Source organism: Muntiacus reevesi, chromosome 9 (genome assembly GCF_963930625.1).
Source record: "Muntiacus reevesi chromosome 9, mMunRee1.1, whole genome shotgun sequence".
Taxonomy (NCBI): Eukaryota; Metazoa; Chordata; class Mammalia; order Artiodactyla; family Cervidae; genus Muntiacus; species Muntiacus reevesi.
In genome coordinates this window covers 33,156,189-33,182,749 of record NC_089257.1, presented here as the reverse complement: position 1 = coordinate 33,182,749, position 26,561 = coordinate 33,156,189, and the positions used below count along the sequence as shown (strand labels likewise).

The following is a 26,561-nucleotide window of genomic DNA, read 5'->3' as shown; positions in this document are numbered from 1 at the left end:
GGTTTGTCATTTTAAAATTACAAGCCCAACAATTTCCCAAATTTCTCCATATCATTCCCCATACTATTATAAACAAGTCTAGCTATATTTGATCATCTGTATGTCATACTTAGGCTTCCTAGATGGCTCAGTAGTAGAGAATCTGCCTGCCAATGCAGGAGATGAAGGAGATGCGGGTTCATTCCCTGGGTCGGGAAGATCCCCTGGAGAAGGAAATGGCAACCCACTCTAGTATTCTTGCCCAAGAAATCCCATGGACAGAGGATCCTCGTGGACTATAGTCCATGGAGTTACAAAAGAGTTGGACATGACTTAGCAACTGAGCACACACACAGGCTATCAGTTCAGTTCAATCGCTCAGTCATGTCCGATTCTTTGCGACCCCATGGACTGCAGCACGCCAGGCTTCCCTGTCCATCACCAACTCCCAGAGCTTGCTCAAACTCATGTCCATCGAGTCAGTGATGCCATCCAACCATCTTATCTTCTGTCATCCCCTTCTCTTCCCACCTTCATTCTTTCCCAGTATCAAGGTCTTTCCCAATGAGTCAGTTCTTCGCATCAGGTGGCCAAAGTATTGGAGTTTCAGCGTCAGCATCAGTCCTTCCAATGAATATTCACGATTTCTTTTAGGATTGACTGGTTTGATCTCCTTGCAGTCCAAGGGACTCTCAGGAGTCTTCTCCAACATCACAGTTCAAAAACATCAATTCTTCAGCGCTCAGTTTTTTTTATAGTCCAACTCTCACATCCATACATGACTACTGGAAAAACCATAGCTTTGACTCGATGAACCTTTGTTGACAAAGTAATGTCTCTGCTTTTTAATATGCTGTCTAGGTTGATCATAGCTTTTCTTCCAAGGAGCAAGCATATTTTAATTTCATGGATGCAGTCACCATCTGCAGTGATTTTGGAGCCCCCCAAAATAAAGTCTCTCGCTGTTTCCATTGTTTTTCCATATATTTGCCATGAAGTGATGGCATGCATGCCATGCTCAAGTAATTTTCAGTATTCCCCATTTCACTAAGGCTTGCTTTTCTAAATAAAAGACCCAGCTCGGTGAAATCCAATTTTGAAGCATTTCACCTCTTCCATAAAGCCTTTTCTGATAGCTTACATGGACTACTTCACTTCTGAACTCCTAAAGCACTGCTTCTAATCTGGTGCTTACTTACTGCCTTATATTCTCAGAGACTTTTGCAGATTCTACCTCCACATACTAGGCAAAACTCTACCTGAGCTGACTGATTCCAAACCCAATACCATCCATCTCTATGCATGATATTCACAAAGCAAGGATGTAGGAATCAACATTAACTCATTATCATCACCAAAAAGCACTGGCAACCTACTAGCAGGCCAGTGTGGTGTTATCTTTACACACCCTCGCTTCAAAGAGCCTCACTTACAAACTCTCCAGACGGACAGTTCCAGTCAGGTTGGGGAATCGCTGCACCATGCTTGCACCACGAATGACTCTTTAAGAAATTGCGAGAGAAAAAGTAATTTAAAATAAAGAAATATCATGGATAATATTTTAAACTTATTTTTGAACCAGCTTAAAATTATAATACCACTATACCTAAAAAGAAGATTAGTTTCTGAAAATGTGATCATTTTGACCAGGTGTTCATGAATAAATAAGAACCACTGTAAATTTGGGGAACTGTCTTTTGGATTTCCACCCAAGGCAAAGAAAATAAAAGATACTGCTTTCTGGAGTTATAATAATAAATTCTAGTTTTCCATTAAAGCAATGGTGTAAATATTCAGGTTGTTTTTAAATTTCTATAATACTTACAAGGAATGCAGTTCAGACAAATTGTGAAATGCTGAGTTCCCCACAAAAGATAGAGGATTATCATACAAATGTCTGTAAAAATAGCCAAAAAAACAAAGTTTCCATGTGTTCACAAGCACTTCAACACTAAATCTATGTTCACAAAGTTAATATATCCAACAGCCTGAATTTTCATTCTTCATCCAGATGTTTGGCCTTGTACAGACCCTGCTTTACATGATTACATATTAAAAGAAAATTTCAAACTACTTACATAGTTTTTAAGAGTGGATTACCATCAAATGCTCCATCAGGGATAACAGAAATAGAATTACTATGAAATAACCTACAAAGATACAAGAAAAATATTTTGAAATGCTTATCCTCTTGTGAAATAAGTTAAAACCCAAATATCTACCACTATTCAGTAGTATATAAAATACAACTGATAACAACTACATTAACAACTACATTAAAATTTAAACAATGTGATGAAACCAAATTTTTAATTCCAACTCATCTTTTTCAGGACCATACCTAATTCTCTCTAAACCCACTGCTTAACCTATTATTGCTTCCCTGGTGGCTCAGAGGATAAAGCGTCTGCCTGCAATGCGGGAGACCTGCGTTCAATCCCTGGGTTGGGAAGATTCCCCTGGAGAAGGAAATGGCAACCCACTCCAGTATTCTTGCCTGGAGAATCCCATGGACAGAGGAGCCTGGCGGGCTACAGTCCACGGGGTCACAAAGAGGCGGACACGACTGAGCGACTTCACTTTCTTTCTTTCTTTCTTTCTTTCTTATATACTTTTAGCTTGCTTCATCCTCAAAGAACTTCAGACTGCAAGAATCATAGGTACTCTAACCTCAAAATCCCTCTCATCATTGCCTCCATTTAGTTTTTAAGCAACGCATCTCGGAATATTAGCCATCAACTGATGACACATAATCTCAATTATACCATGGGCATTCTTATCTCTGACCTTGACAAATCCAACATCTAAAATGCCCCCTCATCTCTCATTTATCTAAACATTTCCATTCTTTCAGGTCCAGTCAAATTCCTTCTCTTTGGTGATGTCTTTTCCAATGACCCCAAGCCTCAATGAGGTCTTTTTCTGGAATGATTTATTGATCCTATTCATTCAGCATTTATTTCCACCTAGAGACTACTCTTTGTCTGTCTTACATAGTCAGCCTCCCCAATGGGACCAAGACCACAGCTCCCACAAAGCAGAGACTATACGTTATGGCTTGTTTCACTAGAATCCAGACTTACACAGTAATATATACTCAAAACTGTCCAGGTTAGCTGACATAATCCAGTCTGTATCATTATGTGTGTGTGTGCAGTGTGCAGTGGAACAACAATGTCACTGTCCAAATTGTGAGTTCTAGGGATATTAAGGCATAGAGAGAGGAAAGCAATACTCACAGCTCTTTTAGGCTGGGGAGAGCTTTAATAGCCTGAGGAAATTCCCCCAAATTATTATAGTTCAAGTCCCTAGAAAAAAATTAGGAAAATATGTAAGAACACTGAAGAGGGGTCACAATTTATAAGGCAATTTGGTATAAATAAATATATATATTTTAAATCACATCCTCTGGATGGTAATCTTTCTTTGCCAACAACTGTCATTCCATTTAATTAAATTTACACTTTTTCTTAAAATATTGAATACAAAGAAGAATCTTAATTCTTCACTTTTAAACATTTTTTACAACTTTATTTCATTTAATTTACCATAAAAATATTAGGATTTTAGTCTCTTTTTTACTTTTTAAACTTATTTTTAATTGAAGGATAATGATGCTTTAAGTCAACAACTCTAAAAGTTCAAAGAATTCTTAGAATCACATATTACTGGTGCATTAAATAAACAAATCACCTGAATGGCAGTTTTCCATAAAATAGAATGTATTGATTATTCATTTATACATGACAATAGCCTGAAACTGAGGTTTCTATTTGAGGTTTAGAGTAAAATTCTGGTATGAGGGTAGCTGACTGACCTCAGCCCTACTATCAGCAGGATAAGAAGGACTAGGATGGGTTCATATAACTACAGTACTCAAGTACGTTAAAAATTGTTGGAAAAGTTGCATTAATTAGGAGAGAGCAAAGCCATAGTGATCTGTACTTTTAAAAAAATCTTAATTCTGAGTGTATTTAAACTTTCATTTCGTTTAACCTAGAGAGAATGTTCACATATGATCAGCAACTGATTTCAGAATGAAAATAAACAAACACCCAGCTCCTTGGAGACCTATTTTATTCTCCTTTACTACCTAGAAAAAAGTGGTAAATTAAAAAATCAACTGGGAAGCAAATGTTTAATTTTAATATAATTGGAATAATATACACAGTTTAGGATCAAAAGACTGACCCAGTCTTCTTTTCCACTGGCATTTATATACTTAGGAAAGAAGAACGGTGTTTATCAGTTCTTCAAGAGCTTTCACTTTCAAATATCCACTCATGTTTATATCCTTTAGTGGTTTAAACAGGAAAGTGAATTAATAAAGTACTAAAAGATTTTAAGTCTTCTCATTGATTGACAGTTAACCAAAAAGTCAATTAAACAAAATACTGATATTACAAACCCTAAACATTTCAATCAGGTGTTACTTAACCATCTAGCTGGGACATTCTCTGAATCATTCACTATACCACAATGGGAAATACTAAAAATCTCCTAATAAAGGCCACTAATAAAATCAAAACAACAAATATAAAGGTCCTAGTCTTGTTTACACACAGCTGCATCATGTCTTTTGCTCATATCATGGTACAGTGGACAGTTGAAACAGCCGGAATTCCCAAATGCTCTAACAACAGAAATAACAACAAGAGTATCCTAAGCAAAATGGAAACCTTCACTGCATTTAGCAGATAAAAGTCGAGACAGTATTCAAGCCCACTGTTAACAATTAGCAAGACAGCTGAGATCATGGAGAAAACAAAGAAACAAACCAGCTTTTCCAGAATCAATTTTATAAGGTTCCAAGTTCCAAAACTGTCTATCATACATTATAAAAAAACCAACATTTCTGAAATGGTATATAGCTTGGCAAACTCAGCTGTTTTTACATGTCCTTTTGGAAGAAATATCAATCTCATTCTTGTGCAACTTTTTAACCAGAAACCTAGATTAGCTTTCATGACTGTGTTAGCTGAAGGCAAGACTTTAGTCGTACATTAAAACAAATTAATTATTATAGCAAATTAATAATGAGCTGAACTCAAGACCATTACTTTTTTCTGCAGTGAAATGCCCAATTGCACCATCAACATCTCAAATGTAATTATCCAAAGCAGAAATAAACTTACAAGGTCTCCAGGTTATCAAGTCCATCAAAACAGTGCTGACCCAGGCTTTTAATTTTATTGTTATGAAGATGCCTATGAAAAAAAGCATCAGGTTCATCAAAACAGGGTTGACCCAGGCTTTTAATTTTATTGTTATGAAGATATCTATAGAAAAAAGCATCAAAATGACTTTCTCATGACCTAGTAGCAACTATTATCATATTTCGATGTCTAAACTGGTAGTGCTTAAAGGAATGGTGCAGCTAAACACTGCAACACTCGACTAATAGAAAACGAACAGCATTGAGTAGATATCTCTTGATAAACACTGTACAAACTCAGATTCACTGGACACAGGAGGCCAATGGAAAAGAAACATCGCTCTAGGGGAGAAAGGTTACATACACGGAAGATTCTTGAGAAGTTACTCAAAACTAAAGTTCTGATGCACTTTTAATTATATGAAGTGAAACTTTGATGAATTCTCCCATGAGGAGGTGGGGCAAATGTCAGCTTCATTAGGAAGAATTAGAAACAGATTTTACAAGAAATGCCACTTAATCATGTTCAAGTTTTCGAAGATTAAAAACAACAGAGACTCACATACTCCTTGAATAGACAAGTTGGTAAAGAAACATGAAATATCACTGAAACTTGTTTTCTATGCGCGTCTCCAAAAGAATTCTGCTTCTTTTATCACTGAATGCACAGCTGGGACACAAAAAGCCATACAAGGGTTTGCTGCATGACCCACTTTCTTCTCCTGACTACAAATGGCCATTTAACTTAGAGATTCAACTGTTCTCGTCAGCCATTCATTTTTAAATTATCCTGATCTGTATTTTAAAAAGTCAGCACATGTAATTTTGTAAAAAAGGCAGCTTCCCCAAACACCAGCTCTCCAAGAACACAATTCAGTGAGGTTCTTTCAAAACAATTTTCCAGAAGAACTCTGCTTCTGCCCCCAATTTAACACAAATATATGGTGTTAAAAAGGGGAAGATACTTACAGAACCACCAGGCTGGACAGGTTGGTAAAGGCGAAGTCGGGGATGCTGGAGATCTTGTTGAGAGCCAAGGTCAGCGCCTGCAGGGTGGGCAGGTTGCTGAGCGGATGGACGGGTACCTCCGTCAAGCTGTTGTCATCCAGCCACAGATGCCGCAACTGAGTGAGGCCCTCAAAGCTGCCCTCGGGCACCGAGGTGATGTGGTTGGCATCCAAACGCCTGACAGAAACAACAACCGCCTTCAGCAACGATTCTAGTGGAATGAGTCAAGCCAAGTCACACAACCACTCAGAGTTCCAAAAAAAATAAGTTACAAAAATGACCATAGCCACAGCATTCTTGCTTTCTTTCATTTTACTAGAAGTTCTTCCCAAATCTAATGTTTCTAAGACCAGGATGTAAGAGTCAGTTGTTTCCCTTCCTTCATAATAAAGAGATGTGTAAAAATCTGAATTTTTGGCTAAGCATAATTGTGTGGAAGAAAGACATGCTTATATATATATAAACTAAGGACACTTTACTAGTAGGATTACTCATTTTTAAAAGTTAAATTCCCATCTGAAAATCTGAGAAAACTAGTCCTAAATGTTAGTGCTGACGCAATCAGGCATAATTGTTGGAATAACTGCTTTTAAACACAAAGATAAGCTAGTAATTAATATGTTGAGGAACTGCATGCCCTGGGCAAATCTCAATTTTCTTCACAAATCCCTTGTTGATATATCTTCACTACTTAAATCCATGTCTTAGAGGCTTAGACCGCTTGGTGAAAATTAGTGAACACACACACACACACACACACACACACACACACACAAAATGGGTGCAAGGTCAAAATGGCAGCCCGTTTTTGACGAAATCAACTTTGGCAGCTTTCAAGTTCAGGAAGTCTGACTTCAGAGTGGTTTTCATGCTTCCAGTTTTTCTATGCGGCTCTGGGTTCGGATCCTGCCATAACTGCCCCTTCTCTTCCATGCAAGTGCTGAGCCCCTGCTCCCACTAAGTGCCCCAGACCCAGATGCAGTCTCCTTCCCAAAGGCAGACTGACCGAGGTCAAAGACCCTTGGTCCTGGTGAGGGTCTGACGGAAGCTTCCTTTTTGGTAGTCAAGATAACTGGAAGAGCACTAAAAAGGGGAGAGCTCCAGAAACTGAGCAGCTGCCTTGAGAATCCACTTAGAAACAAAGAGTTTTAGGCTTGTTTATTCCTTGGAGTTTCTAGAACCTACCCTTGAGAAGAGACAGGCATCCTTTATGTAATAGACTGGTAAAGTACTGGCTACAGAATTGCTTAGCAGATCCACTTTACTGAGTAGACAGCAGTGTGTTCAAACACACACATTCACACGTACACACACACACACACACACACAGATGCACACATTTCACAGACTCAAGGTACTTCTATTTAGGGAGAGAGAGAGATATTTTGGGTGGAGGGGAGTTAAGGACATTTATTTCACATTCAGACATCTGTACATTTTCTATAAATAAGGTGGAACTGAAATACAACCATATAATTAACCATATAATGTCACTAAATCATGCAATTAAATTCTCCTTGTAGCTAATTTGTCTGCAATTCATTCAACACATGTAAACTGAGCATCTTGTTAGGCACAAAAAAGTAAAAATGGTGCATGCATGAGGAAGATTATATAATTAACACACTGAAAAATGATTACAAAGTGCTTACAAAGTGTTATGAAGTAATAAACAGGGTACTGAGATAAGGATTAGCAGGGGCTGCAGGGGAGGGCAGCTTCTGAAAATGTATTGAATAGGAAAAGCATCTCTAAGAAGGTACCATAAACAGATCCAGGCCAAGGGGTCAAGAAAGGTGGGCAAGGAGTGTTTGAGGCAATGCAAACAGTGAGGGCAGAGACTCAGTAGCAGAAACCAGCTGGTGTGGTCCCAGCAACTCCCAGAAGGTTCTAGTGACTAGAACACAGCAGGAGGAGAGTGGTGGGACCAGGGAGACCCAGATGGGATGCAAATGAGGACCAGCTGACGCAGACCCCTGGAGGCCAGGTGAGGAGTTTGGATTATATTACATTACTATTATTATTATATTATATTATGAAATCCCTCCCCGGTTTCTCAGCATCATAATAGTTTAAAAGTGTAAACTGTTTATGTTGTAATAATGAAATAATATTCATTAACATTCACGAAAATAACGAGCAATGCTCCCCACACATACAACACTCCATTGGCATTAAGTCCTCTCTGTAAAGTGTTAAGCAAAATAACTACTAGGGATGCAATGTACAACACAATAAACATAATTAACCCTGCTGTATGTTATATATGAAAGTTGTCAAGATGGTAAATCCTAAGAGTTCTCATCACAAGGAAAAAACGTTTTTTCTATTTCAAGTATCTATATGAGATGATGGATTTTCACTAAACTTACTGGGGTATTATTGAGTTGGCCAAAAAGTTGACTCTGAGTTTTCCATAAGATGTATGTTAAGTCAAATCATTATGCTGTACACTTTAAAATTATACAGTGCTGTATGCTAATTATATCTCAATAAAACTGGAAGGAAAAAAGATGTGGAAAAACACTATAAGAAAAGTTGTCCAGGCCTTTTAAACAAAAGTCCAGTGTACACACACCACTTAGGCTCCTACCGAATTCTGTGCCACACCCCACCAAAGGGGTGGTCTTCACTGAGCAAGATAACTAGGTGAGTTTTGAGCTAAGAACAGTAATGAAACTACTTTCTATGCAAAGCAACTATAAACAATAAATGCACAGACACAATTTCCTCTGTTAAAAATTTCCCCAAATTATAAAGTCAGCCATAAGAGATCAAAAGGAAGAACTTTGGGAAATGGAAACCTTAAATAAAAAGTTAATGAGAAAAAGGATTTGGGGTGACTCAAATGGTTAATCCTTATGCCTCAATTCACATGGGTGTTGGTGGCACACCCAGAAATATAATGAATTTGCACTTACACCAACATCAATGTTTCTCAGAGAAATGGTCTTAGAAAAGTGTGCATTTGTACCAATGATCTACGCTATTAAAATTCATCATAATTAACAGACCAAAAAAAAACCCACAAACCTAATTCTTTCAATAGTGGCAGTAAATAGCATTAGCTGTCTCACAAAGTGAAGAGATTACGTGGCTTAAGTTATTTTACCATTTCAACTCCATCTGGCAAGAGATAACTATTACTTTATTAAAGTGCACTTCAATTGTTAAACAGTTAACAATGTATTGACTGAATTCCCTTACTATTTCTGTCTTTAAAATAAGTTTCTATTCCCTATTCTCAAAAGCCTGTTTTATATTTTACTGAGACTCACATAGTTTTTTTCTCTTGCCTTAAATGAAATGACAGTAACAATTCTATGTGTATTTTCTGATGAATGTCTATGCTACCATAAACACTTGTTCCATATAATCAAAAGCTCCCCCTTTTTCTCTCTACTCCTCATTCACCAATAATATAAACATTAAAGTATTATATTCTGTTACCAGTTTAAAATATTTAAGAAATTTTGTTATGGTAGAAAACCTAGGAAATTTAGTCATTGAAATCTTCTCATAGTTAATGTAAGTGAGAATGACTGTAAAGAAAAAATTTTTTTAAATTCTAGTGGAACAGATTCTGACTTGTCATTTAAATATCCTACTCAGGCAATGCTTTAGCCATTTTCATGGCTTCATGGAGGGCGGTTAGGTGAGCTTTTCATTAATATCTACAATTCACTTTCAGCTTTTACAGCCATCATCACCCACTTGAATCAAACCACTTCTGGTCAATTTCAAGCCCTAATGAACTTTGCTCCTTCTAAGCACTATTTCAAAACCATAAGGAAATCTTTCATGTAATTCAGGTCTGAAGATCAGATTTTCAAACTGACTCAAGTGCTGATAAGACTCTTTTACACCAGGACAGAATTTCAATTGTATCTAACTTGACCACTACACCCACTATGCTAACAAACCCATGAATGTTTCCTTCTTAAATAAAACAGCCTTGACATATAGCTCCTTGTATTTCTAATATGCTATGAATTAAAAAAAAAAAAGTCCCAGTTCCTTTATTAAAAAAATAGTTTAATTTCTCTCCTTACCCCAACCTCCCATCCCAATTTTGGACATAATTTAAACTATGCAATGCACTTAGTGGTGATGAGCACAGTATGCTTGGTTTAAAACATAACTTTTAGAGGGAAAAACCTACGATTTCTGTGAAAAATACTTTAAACCATCTAAATTACCAAAAATGTCATGTATATTTTAATGCACTTAAGGACGACAAATTAGGGAAAAAAAATCTATTTGCGTATTTTCTTGGTAGTTTTTCTAACATTCAAAGATTCTAGCCTTTTCTTTTTCAGCCTTCCAGCTAGACAAAAGGATTGACTATTTTGATCATTAAATCTTGGGAAATAAGAACAATTCTGTATGAAGGTTCTGAAGGAAAACCAATTCTGAAGAAGCAAGAGAAAATGAGAACTACTTAAAATGTCTAATGAATTCAGATCCAAGGGAGGTGAGATGGCTTTCTCTGTATACTTCTGTCTGAGGTTAGAAATGGTGTGGAGGCAGTGAAGTCACGTTCTTTAAAGGAACTCACTCCAATCTGTTCACTAAAACAATCTATTCAGAATCCTATTCAATTAGTTATGACAAATTCTTATATTCCATAACTTGGCATACGGGTGAAATGAGATACTCAACAAATTTCTACCCTCAATAAATTTATATTGAAACCAGAACTTAAACGGTCAGTACCCCAGATACTTTTTTATGATATTAGATATATTTTAAAGTTTGGCCTTTATAGCATATGTTATGCTTTATTAGTATATATTTTCATTTTCACATTCACTGCCCATTAACTATCAAAATACCTAAAGTCAAAGGTAATCTATAATTTACAATTTCCAGTGATATGCTTTTGGTTCCGTTAAAAATTATTTTATATTAGCCAGTGGAGGGGACGAGCCGGTCAATCATTTTCACCTGTCTTCCCTAGCTTACTTGCATTTCTACTAATGCTTACATTCATAGTTATTTCAAAGGGCAATTTAAAAACCTATGGGATAGATTAGTAAACAAATATGTGATGTGGTGACAACCTAATTTTATAGCCCAGAACTCCTAAGTAAGGTCTCTACTCCAGTTTTTCACTTAGTGATTCTCAGAACTTCTGTATACACAAGGATGATCAGGGTAAATTTTTTAAAATACAGCTTCTTGGACCCTACCTTTAAAGACACAATATCGTGACTCCTGGGACACGGCCCAAGAATCTGTATTCTAGGTATATCCCCCTAGTGATTCTGTTGTGGGTGGTCCAAGTGCCACACTTCAAGGAACTAGGCCTTAGTCCCACTGTATTTAGTATTAGGACATGAACTGAAGCAACGCAAATTTGTGTTCATTACTGTAGTAGAATAAGAAACAATGAAATTGCTTGTTATAAAGAATACTTCTTCATTACTTTCAGAGGATTCCTTCACCTAGGCAGGCAAGTTGGGTAATCTAGCAATCGAAAGAACAGATGAAACAGTCATCACCATTATTACTATTAATAGATTCTACAAATGTTTATTGAGCAACTTACTACAGGTCATATATTGTTGAAAGTGCTTTTCACGCATGAAAGTACATGGTAGGTAATAAGCAAACGACTCACAGAGAGTTTTAAATAACCTGTCCAACATCACACAGCTAACAAGTGGCGAGTGGGGATTCAAAACCAGACAAGCCTGTTCCAGAATTCTAATTAATCTGAACTTATCTGAATTCCTTTTGAGAGCAATATAAATATTCTGACAGATAAATACATGAAGGGCTTCTCTTAATCTTGGGAAAAGACTACAGTAACCACATGCTCCAGTTCAGTGCTTCTCAATCTCTTCTAAAATCTAGTCACTGAAGACAGAGAAACTAGATCTTTTAAGTCAGGGATGAGGAGGCTGGACTCTAGTCCACAACATGCATTCTAATTATGAATAAATATTTGTCTATTTAACATAAATATGGTTGTTTCTTTAGACTCTTCTGTGGGTTTGCACAGGTCCAGTGATACTACTGCTGCTTTACCTGATCCCCACCTCTAGCAAGAACTGGGGTATGCATACCAAAACCACAGAGTCAATGACTCCCATTCTCCAGGTTCATATACACACACACGTATGTTTATATGTGAAAGAATGCAAACAAGAATAAAATGAAGTGCTACATGAAAAAGCTTTTGAAAATAGTGGCTAAATATGGTTAAAACCAAGAGCTGAAATCTTTTTTTTTATTGAAAAGTGGTGGAGTCGCTCAGTCGTGTCCGACTCTTTGCGACCCCATGGACTATAGCCCACCAGACTCCTCCATCCATGGGATTTTCCAGGCAATAGTACTGGAGTGGGCTGCCATTTCCTTCTCCAGGGGATCTTCCCGACCCAGGGATCAAACTCGGGTCTCCCACATTGTAGACAGACGCTTTACCGTCTGAGTCACCAGGGAAGTCAATACTTTTTTAATGAAGTATGACTGATTTACAATGTTGTGCTACTTTCTGGTGTACAAAAAGGTGATTCAGTTATATATATGTATATTTCATATTCATGTAAATTTCATATATTTTTCCACTGGGCTTCCCAGGTGGTGCTACTGGTAAAGAACCCATCAGCCAATGCAGGAAATGTAAGAGATGCGGGTTAGTTCAGTTCAGTGCTTCTCAATCTTTTCTAAAATCTAGTCCCTGGGTCAGGAAGATCCCCTGGAGGAGAAAATGGCAACCCACTCCAGTATTCTTGCCTGGAGAATTCCATGGATAGAGGAGCCTGGTGGACTATGGTCCATAGGGTTGTAAAGAGTTGGACACTACCAAAGCAACTTAGCGTGCACGGTTTATTATAGCATATTGAATATAATTCCCTATGCTACACAGCAGGGCCTTGTTGTTGAAGAGCTGAAATCTTGAACATTCCACATCAAGCCAACTTTGCCTCAGAAAAAAAAAAAGAGAAGAAGACAGCACAGGCAATTAAACTGCCATCCCTTACACGTGTTCAATGTCCACAGATAAAGATCTATAATCACTGTGCTCTAATGATCATTACCACCCGAAAGGGAAATCTCTCTGTGGCTGTTTCTTCAATGTCATGGCACAAAACTCCAGGACTTCAGTACACACCTAACCCTGACCCCAAAGAGAGTGTAATAACCTGCCACATGCAACCTTGTAGCTTTCTCCCAGCCTTGGAGATGATAGGATATTTCAAAGGACATTTCAGTAACAGCAACCAATCATTCCCATTTTTATCCCAAATGAGAGGGTACATCTCTTCTTTCTCTAGGATTCCAGTTCTTTACATAGTTAGCAGCCAGTGGTCTCCTAACAATGCAAGGATGCAGAAAACAAAAAAGTTTACTTACAAAGATTGCAAAGCACTCAGTCCTCGAATGGCTTCACTGGGTACTGTTTTCAACTGGTTGTTCTGGAGGGTTCTGGAAGGAAAACTTGCGTTAGTGAATAAGAAGCAATTGTGACCATTTTTTCTTAGAAGAATTTAAAACCATTTCTTAAAAAAAAAAAAAAAACTTTCCAGGAGTCAAGGTGGAACACATCTAAGATAAGAAAATTGCCAAAGAGTAAGAGGCATTTGTTGTTAAAGCCAGAAATATAATAGACTGCTGTCCCAAACCATCTCCTAACACAGACCTGATGGATCATCTAGGATTGTTTTGTCACTCTTTCTCGGAAATTAAGACAACCTAATTAATATTCATCACTGAGGTACCGTGAGTGTTAACTGGGACATATAACAGGTTAACTGGGAGGTAAGGACTTTCCTGGTGGCTCAGTGGTAAAGAATCCACTTGCAATGCAGGAGAAGTGGGTTTGGGTCAGGGAGATCCCCTGGAGAAGGAAATGGTAACCCACTCTAGTATTTTTGCTTGGGAAATCATGGACAGCAGAGCCTGATGGGCTACAGTTCACAGGGTTGCAAAAGAGTTGGACAGGACTTAGTGACTAAACAACAACAGAGCAAGCAAACCCACTAGAATCCCTACTGTCTGGAATAAAGCATTATTCCAGAAAAAAGCATCTGGAATAAAGCAGAGTCCAGAAACATAGACATTAGAAAACAACAATCCTGCAAAGAGGACAGCAGATTCTGAACTCTTATGAACAGTGGCCATGTCCTCAGTGAATACAGGGCTGAAGCAGAACTAAAGCTTTGATTATCTAATTATCGCCAACCTGGAGAATGGAGGTATAGATCAGTAATGAAAACGAAGTCTTTACTATTTTTGCCTAATGCCCTTCCTGGTCACATTAATAAAATGACTACCTGATTAGAATCACCACCACAGAATGGAATGGAAAAAGGCCCATCTAACTCACTGAACCAGAGAGGTTGAGTGACTTACAGATGCTTATCCAAAGAGGTAGTGGCAAAGTGGGGCTGGTAGTCGGTTCACCCGCTCTTCAAACTGCCAACCTCCAAGCTCCTGCCCACTGCCAGGAATGTATTTCCTGATCCCTCACAGGCTATGTAAATCATAGGCACCTCAGTATCCTTTAGTTCTAAAAGGATTTTTACCATTTGGAGCTCTTGTAAGCCTTTTTGCTTTTAGGGTCAGCAAATTCAAAATTCTTATAGCTATTAATATAACAAAAGTAGAAACAATGGCGGGGCGTGGAGAGAAGTTGAAACAAAGCTTGCCAGTGAAGTTTAAATATGATTTTGATTCAATGCTTTAGCTACACATAAAGCCTAACATTCAACTGTAATGCACTGGAGGTCAGAATACCTATTATTTAGACGTTAACTTTTGTTATCTAGACCCAAGTTTGCCTAAATCACCCTCTAGCCTCCCACACTACCCATTGGCCTCTCCTTAAATCTTTTAATCCTGAACCTAAAGAAACTGTGCTTAACCTAGCTCCAAGCATGTTGACTATGCAGAAAGAAAATACACAGCCAGCTGTGAAACTCTAAAATTGCATTACTTACAGAACTTTGAGTTCTTTCAACCCCGACAAGGCCTTTGGGTGGATAAAAGAAAGGTCGTTGCCAGCCAATCGTCTAGAAAAAAAAAAAGTAGCAAGAGAAAAATAGTAACTCAGATTCTTAAATTCAGAACTCACAATAACCCAATCTGCTACTGAAGCTGTACATTAAACATCTTTCAAACCTAACTGACATTAAACATGGACTTAAACCTTTGCTAAAGCGATCCCAAGGTTCTTCCAATGAGATAAATGCCTCTAGAATTTTTTTTTTTTTAACTCCAATACAATAATTTAAACAGGCACAGGCACATTTTTATTCTGGTGAGGTCAAGCAAGCCAAAACACATTAGACCAAATTAAGTTTGCTATTCGTGGTCACTCTCTGCAGCTTGCAGTGTTTTCCAAGTGCCTCACAAACACAGACCCCTGGTATGCAGCAGACAGGAGCTTTATACCATCAGAGCAAGGAGGGATGAATGCCTTCGGGAGGCATCCTGCTACCTCTCCATAACCAAGGGCAGCATATTCCATGCAAAAGAGAAGCAAAAACTGAAAGTCACTCTAAGTTTTCCAAACAAAAGCATATTTTAAAAAACTAATAAATTTTTTCCTAAGGAAATTTCAAAGTGACAAATTTAACTGCGAGTTAAGAGTGAAGTAAGAGAAGGAAAAGAGTTCCTTGAGTCCTTTGGTAAGAAAGGCTCACACAACTCAGACTGAGCCCCACAATTCAGACTGAACCTCACTTTTTCTGCCATGTTCCCAGACACTCAGACATGGGAGGGAAAGTTGGACAGAAAACTTCAGGGAGAAGCAGAAAGCAGGACAGCAACTCATATGAGTAACTTATAAACAGGTGAATTGGAGACAGATTCAAGTACAGCTGACCCTTGAAAACCAGCAGGTCTGAACTGCATGGGTCCCCATCCATGTATTTCTTTTCCAATAGTACATACTACTGTACCACATAGCCCATGGTTGGTAGAATCCTTGGATGTGGAGGAACCTTGGATAAGGGGTGGGGGTGACTATAAATGATCAGTAGATTTACTCATGCCGTTCAAGGGTCAGCTGTACTGACTTAAAAAAATGATAGCTGTAAAAAAATAAAAAAAAATAAAAAAAGACAGTTGTGTGCCCAGATGATTAAACATAGAACTTTTCCAATTTCCTGGTTCCATCAGGGGGACTCTCCCAAGCAATGAGATTTTATATGTATGATTTTTTTTTTTAATGCTCTCCCCTTCACATCTTGGATCACAGTCATCAAATCATATTATTTTCTCCTAGACGGGGTCTATTTCTATTGTCTTTTCTCTTCTTTCTGTAAACACAGTGCCCCCCTAACCCTGAGCCTTAGTCAGCAATTCATTCACTGATTAACAAACAAGTGCTATTCAGCCCCAGGGAGATGACATCCTCTTCTTAGACTTCAGGTTCTCCCCACTTCAATTTGCTCTCAGACACCCCGATTCTAGGACATAAAGATGGCTCTTTTACCCTTCGTAACCTTGAAGTCACACAGATGTGAAACTATTTTTTAGATGCAATATTCTCTCTTGAAATTTTCGTCCCAGTTGAAATACAAATAGCCCTGGAAAGGATAACACTTGATCGTTTCTTAGTACTAACACAGTAATTGGGATGGAAGATGTGTGTGTGTTGGGGGGAGTGGGAAAGTGAAAGAGAACTCAGAAACCCAAAAAGTGAGTGTGCAGAATTATTTCTTCAATGGCAAAGACAACCATGCCAAGTTCCCAGGCAGTGCTACAGTTTTAACACAAAGTTCATGCTCCTCAACTAAATCCTCCCTGGGAAGCTGTCTCATCCTGCATAGCTTCTCACAAGGTACCCTAGCACCTAAGCTCTAAACTGCATGCCCTTCAAGGGCAACCCTCAATCCAGGCTCACAATAGTTTACTGCAGACCATCACCCTCATGGCCTTTCAACTCTCAGGTGAAAAGGACTGGAGAAGATGGTGTTAAGATTTTTCAATGCTTGTATTTAAAACTATTCCTGGAGACTTCCCTGGTGGTCCAGTGGCTGAGAATCTGCCTTCCAATGCAGGAGACACAGGTTCGATCCCTGGTTGGGAAACTAAGATCCCACATGACCCGATGCAGCCAAATAAATAAATGTTTAAAAAATAAAACCACCCCTCCCCAGCAAACGGTCTGAGTTCTGAACTAGCCAGCTCCACCACTGTATCTTTAAATGCTTCACCTCATGACCTAACCTTCACCCCTTAAATTCCTGACTCCAGTGTGAGTGGTGCCGAGTTGCTCAGCTGTGTCCAACTCTTTGCGACCCCATGGACTGTAGCCGTTCAGGCTCTTCTGTCCATGGAGTTCTCCAGGCAAGAACACTGGAGTGGTAGCCATTCCCTTCTCCAGGGGATCTTCCTGACCCAGAGACCAAATCCTGCGTCTCGTGTCTCTTGCATTGGCAGGTGGGTTCTTTACCACTAGCACCACCTGTGTCACTTCCCTCAAAAACTTCAGTTCTTACCATAAACAAGCCTTGTGTGGGCATTAAACAGGCTGTCTTCTACTCATTGTTTCTAGCGCGGTAGTCTTGTAGGCCAAATACAAAAGCTTCCAAGAACAGGTCTTGCATTTCACAATTCTGTCGCCACCCACAAGTATGTCCACCCAATAGTCAGAAACTGCATTCTCAGCATTTCCTCCCTGAAAACAGACAGCATCCCAGAGTGTACCTGAGTGCAGGCTTAGGACAAGCCCTCTCGGGGGGGCTTTCTATACCCCAGACTCACGAGTTACATTCAACTGATAATCCTCAGGGCTGTAAGGCAGTGTTCAAAAGGTCACACTTTATAAGATCAAACTGAACCATAAGGACTAGAAGGGAGAACAGATTCCATGTCCCCAGGGTGGCAAGTAGCTATTATCTGCAAGATCAGCTTTAAAAAGCTGAATCCACCAGAAAACAAACTCTGTAAACAGACCAAGGCTGTCACAGAATTTTATCTCTAATATTGGTTTTGAATGTTCCCCTATCTATCGGCTTTCCTTGAGGAGTTCAGTCTATTGTATTGAAAAGAGGGCTTTTACAAAGTGATTACCTTTACTTGTCAACAGAAAAGAGTGCTGAACCACAACAGCGAAAATATGTGCTTCCCTTCCCCAACAATCTGCCTCTTTATAAACACTGGGAAAACTAAAGGAGCCTAACCTCCAAAAGCAGGCTCCTCACACTACCCTGATTGCTTGGTTCCTTACAAGAGTAAACAGATCAAGTAGAGCCTTCGGGAATGCATCTACCCATGTTTACCAAGCAGCTGGGTTAATGAATAATAAACACAGCAGCTTAATAAAGCCTCTGCAGCTTCAGCAACTGTTCCCTCCCAAGTCTCTTTACATTTTGCTTATTTTACAAGCCAGTACTTCTTTCTTCCCCCTAGTATTTCTTATAGTAGACCCTATGGATGCCTCATGTCCAGAAACTCACACCCAGGAGAGACCAAAGTGAATAAAGAACAGAGTTAGGGACAAAGTCCCAAACTCTGGAAGGAAAAGCCTACTATGTCCTGTGCCCACCGCAGTTGCAGGCACTGAGTTAGGTGGTTTACATTCTTGCCTTTCAGTCTTCTCCGGACACGGCCCTACTTCTCTGGGTCCCTGAGAGGTTAGGTGACTCGGCAGAAGTCACACAGCGGGTAAGCAGAGGGGCCAGCATTCCAGTTCTCTCTCGCCTGGCTGGCTCCGAGGCTTATCTGCGTGCTTCGGCAATTTGATGCCTCTGATGTGTCACCAAGAAGTTGGGAAATAATTCCCAGAGGTGAAACACAGTGGACCTGGGCGAGTTAATAGTCTTGGTTGAGGAGCAACAACTCTCAGCAGAGCAGAGCTCACAGCAGGGACGGCGGCATCAGGAGTTCAGAACTGCAATTATGGAGGAATTTCCAACAGATCAACTGGGCATCCTCCCCACAGTCAGAGATGAGCAGTGGCAAAGTGGGGTAAGATGGGATCCCTGGGTGGCTAAGAGTGGCAGGCAGCAAGCCCTAAACTCACTCCGATTCTGTTTAGGATACAAAGCACTCTCCACTGTACTTTTCCTCAGTCAGCAAAGAATCCGCCTGCAATGCAGGAGATACAGAAGACATGGATTCAACTCCTGGGTCAGGAAGAGTCCCTGGAGGAGGAAATGGCAACTCATTCCAGTAATCTTGCCTGGAAAATCTCATGGATGGAGGAGCCTAGCAGGCTACAGTCCAAAGGCTTGCAAAGAGGCACCACTGAGCGAATAAGCACACCGCACGCTGAGGACAGAGAGAAGGCTGATCTCGAGGAAATATTTGTCACCCATGACCCTCTACAAGCAAAGGCCGGCTCCTTCCCTTTCTTGACCTGCACTGGTCTGTGCTACACCCAACAGTTTTCTCTGCATCTCAATTCATGAGGACCTACTGGCTGGCTCCATAAAATTTTTAATTAGGTAAATGATGATATTTGTATCTTTTACTATTATTGTGATGATTATGAGGCACTAAAGGAAAAAGAAAAAACAACTTCATTACAGCAAGAACAGAGGACTGAAATGAAAAGTGGTACCATATTCTGCCGCTAATGGTAGGAAGTCCTAGACATCACCACCCCTCCTCCCGCTGTCTGCACCCCCTCCCCCCCCCCACTGCAGCTCATCAGTCTCCAAAATCCAGAGAGAACCCCGTGGAAGGTCTCAATCCATCCATTCTTACTTTTCCTGCTTTGCCACCTGAGTCTAGACCCTCATTTTCTTCCTCCTGGATTACTGCCATGAACCTCCATGAGATTCTTGCCTCAAACCACTTCATGGTAATACTGGGAGATCTAAATCTTAAAAAGCATAACTTCCCCTGTCCCCCTGTCCCAAATGCTTCCCCTGTCCCCCACAACTGAATCAGCTAGACCTTCAGCATGATCCTCTTCTCCTTTCTCATCTTATTCCTGAATGTTCCTTGCAGCCTAGGTTTTAGCAACACCCTGCTTTCCCACCTCAGATCTTCTGCTCATGGCACTGCCTCCATCTGAAATATCCCCACTCCAGTCTCTGCCAGCTGAAAACCTTATTCATCATCACTGCAAGCTGGATGTTACCATCAGTGTGGAACTACACGATATCCCCTTCCCTGGATTCCACAGAGTATCTTAGATGAAGCTCTCTCAGAGGGTGCATTTTATTTTGCCTCTGGCTATTATTTAGTTGGCACATCTCCTTCAACTGGATTTAGGCAACTTATGGACAGGACTAGGTCATATTCATTTTGGATCCTCTTGCGTGGGACCGTCGATGAAATAGACATTTGGTATTTGCTGTAATGCCTCAACTAAGCCCCAATCTAAGACCAGATTCAAGAAAAGGTAACACTGCTACTTTAGGTATGGGGAAAAGCTGACTCATGATCTTCACTTTTCTGCATGTTTTCTCCTCTTGTTTAGCTGCTACTCCCCCACTCCCCTCCATTCTAACAGGACAGAACTACTTGGCTTGATCTGAAAGAGTTACGGTAACAATGTTCTTTCTTAACATGTTCTGGTAGTATATTTTCTTAAGGAAGAGGGGTGGACCTTGAACATGAGAACACCAGTCCCCTGATCAACAGTGTTATCTCAACACAGGCTGGGGTTGTGCACACGATCACACAGAATTGAAACGAGTCTAGCAGGACTTCCAATGGGGACACAGTCTACCTCAAGGCAACTCCTATTTATTCTGCTTGTTACAACAGTCCCAGCAGCAGAGAGGGAGAGGAGCGGGACAGAGAGAGGGTGGAGGAGAGGGAAACAGCCCCCATTAGCCTTCCGCACTCCCATCAGACTTGGAACTGTTCCAGGAAACAGGATACAAGTGGCTCAGTGTATCATGTCTTTCTGAGTCTGTTTCGGGTGCATTTATTATTCATAAGGACCAAGGATTCACATTAGGGGCTCCTTCCAGGGGAGGCCAGAGTTGGCAATTATATTCTTGATTCTTAATGCACATGCTACATGATATTTTCTATCTGCCAACCCTCCCAGAAGTAGGAAGGCAGGACTGACCCTGGTGAAATGGACACTGATCCACGGTCATCCATGCCAGGGGGTTCATACCTCCATGAGATGTGCTGAATTAGACTGGGATTTCTTCACTTGGGAAGCGGTTTAAAAGAAACACGAGAGGCGGGTGTGAATGAGAGGGTACGCCAATTGGTGTTATGTCTCTGAGAAGTGCCTGGATTTAGGTTTCTTCTTGTCTGGGACAGAAATGTCATTGCAGCCTTTTGGCTGGAATTCCAGCCGAGAAACAGTCGGGTAAGGACTGCCGCTATCCACACTCACTAGACACATGGACCGAGCTGGGGGAGGGCGGAGAAGGGGTCAGAAGCTTCCAGCAGCTGTTGTGAGGAGCCATGGGGAGGAGCGCGCAGAGGGAGGCAGACCAACTGCAGCAGGAAGGCCCAGGCCCGAGCACGCTCCGCACGCGGACAATGGCCAGCCTGGCTCGGGGCAATTTCTGACACCTGGAGGGCAGGTCCCGGCCAGAGGGTACAGAGCCGCAGCCTCCCAGCCACTCGCGTACCTCCTGCCCCTCCGCAGAGGTGGCCACCAGATGGGCTGACCTTGTGGCAAGTCCTGAGAGAAGACAACTGTGAGCACCCCCCTTCCCTCCAGGGGGCCCCATCGATCTACCCCCACCCCCAACCCCCAAGGCCACTGCTCCTGGCCTCCCTCATCATTTCTTTCCACCGCTATGGGTCCCCACCCGACAGAGCTGCATTCAAAGCCTCGCACATGATCTCTCGCAGATGGGACCCAAACACCTCCAGGCTGCCCCTCCCGCGATGCCATTAAATTCTCTCAAGTGGGTGGATCTGCACGGCGTCACGCTCGGTGCCAAGTACAACAGACGCAACCACCAGCCCGTGACTCTGCCCTCGGAGATGGCGTTTCCAGTTCAACACTGAACTGGGCAAGGAAGGCCACGGGAGAGCATCCAACAGGAGGTGAGCAACCGTCTCCTATTAAATATAATTGAACATCAGCAAAACCCAAAATCTATGCAACAGGTTTGAAAGAAAAAAAAAAAAACTTATAACGCATACCTCTAATAAGTCCTTAATCATCTATTTATTTGTTTCTTAAGGCCCTACTATGGGCTCAGAACTCTGCTGGCTCCTGTGAAAAATTAAGAACTCAAGCGGGGTGGTAGGGGGGAGCGGGGTGGAGACTTCCTTATATTTAAAAAAAAAAGACAAAACACTGGCAATCTAGTGATTACGACTCCAGTGGTAGAAACTCGGGCTCAATCCCTGGTTGGGGAACTAAGATCTCATGCTGAGCAGGGTGGCCAAATATTAAAAAAAAAAAAAGAAAGAAAGAAACGGACTGTTCCCTGTTAGGGATATTTGGTATCAGTACATCTTAACAAAAACTAACAATTGTATAACAGTTTACATTGTCATTACCCTACTATGCCATAGTGGGCCTGCTCTTATTTTTTTTTAAAACAGATGAGAAAAGTGAGCCTCTGTTTCCTATGTGCTTTGTCTAAATTCCTACAGCATAGCTAAAGAATGTAAATCTTAGAAATAGTATAAGGTAATCAAAATAAAATAATGGAAACTCTAGAAACAGAACCATGTTGTTTTGTGTTATTTTCTACAAATGACTTTCAAAGGACCAAAGTATATGGCTCTTTTCCTAGTGAATACAGAAGGCCAGCAATTGACTAGCATCCTTGATAGGTCTCCTTGGACATGCTTCCTACCAAGGTTAAATAAACGTTATTTGATACAGTAGAGCAGAGAGTCCTGAACCCACTAATAATGTTTTACCCTATTTCTTCTCATACCAGGGAAGAATTTTATACTTTCATACAACTTTCATGGAAGTATATATAAAAATTAAGTATGTTTTATAAACATGTCTGTACTAAGAACTCTCATTATGAAAATTCCCAAGGTTTTTAATGTAGTCTTCCTTCACAGAGAAGGGGAAAACTATTTCATACATATACATATATATATATATATATAAAATATTACATATTTGTGTTTAAATGCACAAAAAGAAAAGCAGCAATGCTTAATCAAAAATAAGCTTGTCCTTGCTAAAACTCAGGCTACAGCCCATTTAGAACTCCACCATATACTAAAAGAGCTTTATTCAATTCAAAGAAACTTAAGTTCTCCTGGCACCCACGACCCTTTTGTATCTGCCACTTCCTGTATAGTCAGTAACCCATAGAAGGCTTTATTTTATAGGCAAATCAATAAAAACCCTGGCAATAGTTACAATTTCCTGAGCAAAGTTTATCCTGACAACCCAGTCATTTATCTTCTGGCACTAAACACAGAGAATATCCACCCAGATGAGGAGACATGTTATAGCGTAAGAAAAAAATGGATCGCTAACATAACCAACAAATACTGACCTTCTACTATAAGCCAAGTACCACAGTAGGGCGAAGTAAGGACTGAATTTTCCCAAGACATTTCTCATTTCTTTTAAATAAGGATAATGCATTAAACATAAACCTTCAATGGAAAGCAGTTTTTATACAGGCTGATAAGGTTTATTACTTCAATAAACTCAAAATAAGAAGAGATCCTTTGTCTTCATCCCTCCCTCAATTTCAAATTCTAAAATGTGGTCACTGTCACCAAAGGTCACATGCAGCAGAACAGTGACAATAGGTGCTGTGCTTACGGGAGAGTCTGTGGAATTGGACAGACAGGTGTGGACTGACACCTAGAAAGCGAAATAACGAGGCATTCAATCCAGGGCTAAGTGGGGAGGAGCAGAGAAGGTACAAGAGGAATCTGGATAAGCAAGACCAGGGAAGGCTTTTTAACAGCAGAAGGGGCTCCAAATAGACTAGATAAAATGAGAAAGATGTGACTAGGAGAGAGAGGAACCATGGCACGTACTGCTGGTTGCCTACCAAACACCCAGCCATGCCTTCCTGGCAGAGCTTAGGTTTGTTCAAATGTGACTCATCTCCATGAGTAAATTCTGATTGGTCTTAACCAATCATGCTGAGAAAAGAAATTACATACATATACTAAGAGAAGAGAAGTATAAACAACAAAATGTTAACCATAGGTATTTCCTGTGGTAAGATACAGGTCATTATTTTTCCTCCCTTCTCCTTATCTTTCTATGCGTCCAGATTTTAAAAATTAAGTATCCATTAATTTTAGGATTATTTACTTACAAAGCCAAGTACTTCAATGATACAAGTATTTTTAGCATGTCTAATATAACCTTCTTTGATGTATACATAAAAGCCAACAGGGGCAAATGATGAACAAATTCTGAATTAAAATTCTACTACAGAATAAATCATGGCTTGACTAAGAGTGGACAATACATGAAAGAAATGACTGTGCCTATTTCCTTACTGGAAAATTCAATCATGATTGTAGAATATTAAAGACATTTTCACTTACTTGTAGACAGTACTACTTTCAGTCAAAGAACAAATAATTAGCTTTGATTAAAATAGGTAAATGCGCCAGCAAATTGTGGTTTCATTAGCCTCTCTACACTCTCTGAATTCCATGTCAAACACTGTAACAATGAACCGCTGATTCTCCTGCTTGATTTCCCCTAGTTGCTTATGAAATACTAATTTAAACCCCAATTCTGAGTATATCACATGTTCTATTGCCTCTACTTCTAAGCTGGTAAGCACTGTAGAAACACAGACAAAGTTTCAGAGCCTGTTGGTTCCACTCTAAGTTCTCTGGGAGGCTTCTTCTCCACTCCAGGTGGTCCCAGCAAGGATAAGTCGAGGACCCAGGATACCAACCCAAAGAGGAGAGTGACTGGTTCAAGGACAGGCACGTGGGACTGGTCTGGCCAACTAAAGTCCTCTGGGGATTTTGCTGCTAAAAGCAAAAAGGAAGATTTTACATGTTCATCTAGGATCTCAAGATGCAAAAAGACTTATGTGGGGCTGTTGAAGATTATTTTACCCACTATATGGACACAGGCTATTTACCCCAGGAAAGAACAAAATAAAAAACACAAACATAGACACAACTGAAGCTGAGAAATAGAAAGCATGAGAAAACTCTCACAACTGTGAAACCCCGAGATCCAGGACCATCTGAAGCCAACTCCATCTCTAGACTTCCTAGATCCCCCTGAGACAATAAACTATGATACCTCAGCTGGGGTTCCGTCTCTTACAACCTGTAGACTCCTGTCAGGTAACAGACATATGTCAAACAGCATCTTCTCTCTAAAAACTAGGCACTACCTACTAGCCATCCCCAAACGCCTGCTATAAGATGAACTTCTTTACCCTAAAGGCACTCTCACAAACCTCAGTAGAGAGGACTCTCAAAAAAAAAAAAAAAAAAAAAAAATTAAACGCAAGGCCTTTTGTCATGATCTGGCTGTGGGCACCTTTCTCCAGCATGCCAATGTTGATCCTTCATTTCTTGTGAAAAGCCTCCCCTCCCACAGCTCCCAGAGCGCGGTTCTGCCCTAGCTATCCTGCTCCTCTGGCTCTTGGTCTTCTTCCCACACCCTGATTCAAGTGTTGCCCAATGAGTTGGTTTTGGCTCCCTTCCCTTTCCTTCTGCCCTCTCTCCTTTGGCAAGCTCTTCTACCTAATGTTTCCAGTAATCCCCTCAAATAAAAGACTCTAAAATCTATACCCGTGAAACTTCATCCTAGAATCCCCACCCATCCAAATCAAGTCTTGACTCCACATCTGTATTTCCAGATGTCCCTATGCCCCTCTCACCTAAAATCAAGCTGTATATTCAGAATTGCATGTACTATCTTCTCTTCTGGACCAATTTCTCTTACTGCATGGTCTTTAGTTTTGTCAAAACACCACCAAACTCCTGGTAATCTACAAGTGAAGTGCTGGACTGGACTTCCCTGGTGGTCCAGTGGTTAAGACTCCATGCGCCCAATGCAGGGGGCCTGGGTTCGATCCCTGGTCTGGGAACTAGATCCCATAAGCCTCAACTAAGAGTTTGACTGCTGCAACTAAAGATCCCACATGCTGCAACTACAAAAATAAATAAATACAATAAAAATGAAGTGTTACTGACGACACCCCCTGCCACCCCAGGTGAGATGTCCTCTTGAGTCTATTCACATAACACCTTAGGCCAAGTTCCCTCTTCCGTCTTACTATCTTTCATCTACCTGAGTTCAGAGTCTCACAATTCTCACCTGGACTACTGCCAGTATCATCTTCATCTGTTTCCCTGTACTCAGTGGCAAGCACATCCTATTCTGTACTATGAGATTACATTGATATGATGGAAGGTCACATCTGCCCAAGTCATTTCCTAGCTCAAAATTCCATAGCCACATAACACCTGACCCTCCTCCACGGGTCTGCCAAGAAATGTCCTCAGCCTGGCCTTCGACTCCTTTCAAGGTTTCCTTCCCAGAATTTCCTTTCAGAAATCCTTTCTAAAATCAAACCAACAGAAATCCCTTCTAAAATCAAACCAAACA

The 26,561-nt window shown here is 40.4% G+C and overlaps 1 protein-coding gene across 1 annotated transcript in view; it reads right to left on the bottom strand.

Annotated features, from left to right (window-relative positions):
* LGR4 (leucine rich repeat containing G protein-coupled receptor 4) overlaps positions 1-26,561 on the bottom strand; it is a 100,640-nt gene that overhangs the window by 12,736 nt on the left and 61,343 nt on the right. Inside the window, exons 3-10 of the mRNA XM_065943966.1 lie at positions 15,091-15,162; positions 13,505-13,576; positions 6,104-6,319; positions 5,115-5,186; positions 3,219-3,287; positions 2,058-2,129; positions 1,805-1,876; positions 1,413-1,481 (exon numbers count right to left, since the gene is read on the bottom strand). Coding sequence (XP_065800038.1) covers positions 1,413-1,481; positions 1,805-1,876; positions 2,058-2,129; positions 3,219-3,287; positions 5,115-5,186; positions 6,104-6,319; positions 13,505-13,576; positions 15,091-15,162 — 714 coding nt within the window. The remainder of the gene's footprint in view (positions 1-1,412; positions 1,482-1,804; positions 1,877-2,057; positions 2,130-3,218; positions 3,288-5,114; positions 5,187-6,103; positions 6,320-13,504; positions 13,577-15,090; positions 15,163-26,561) is intronic.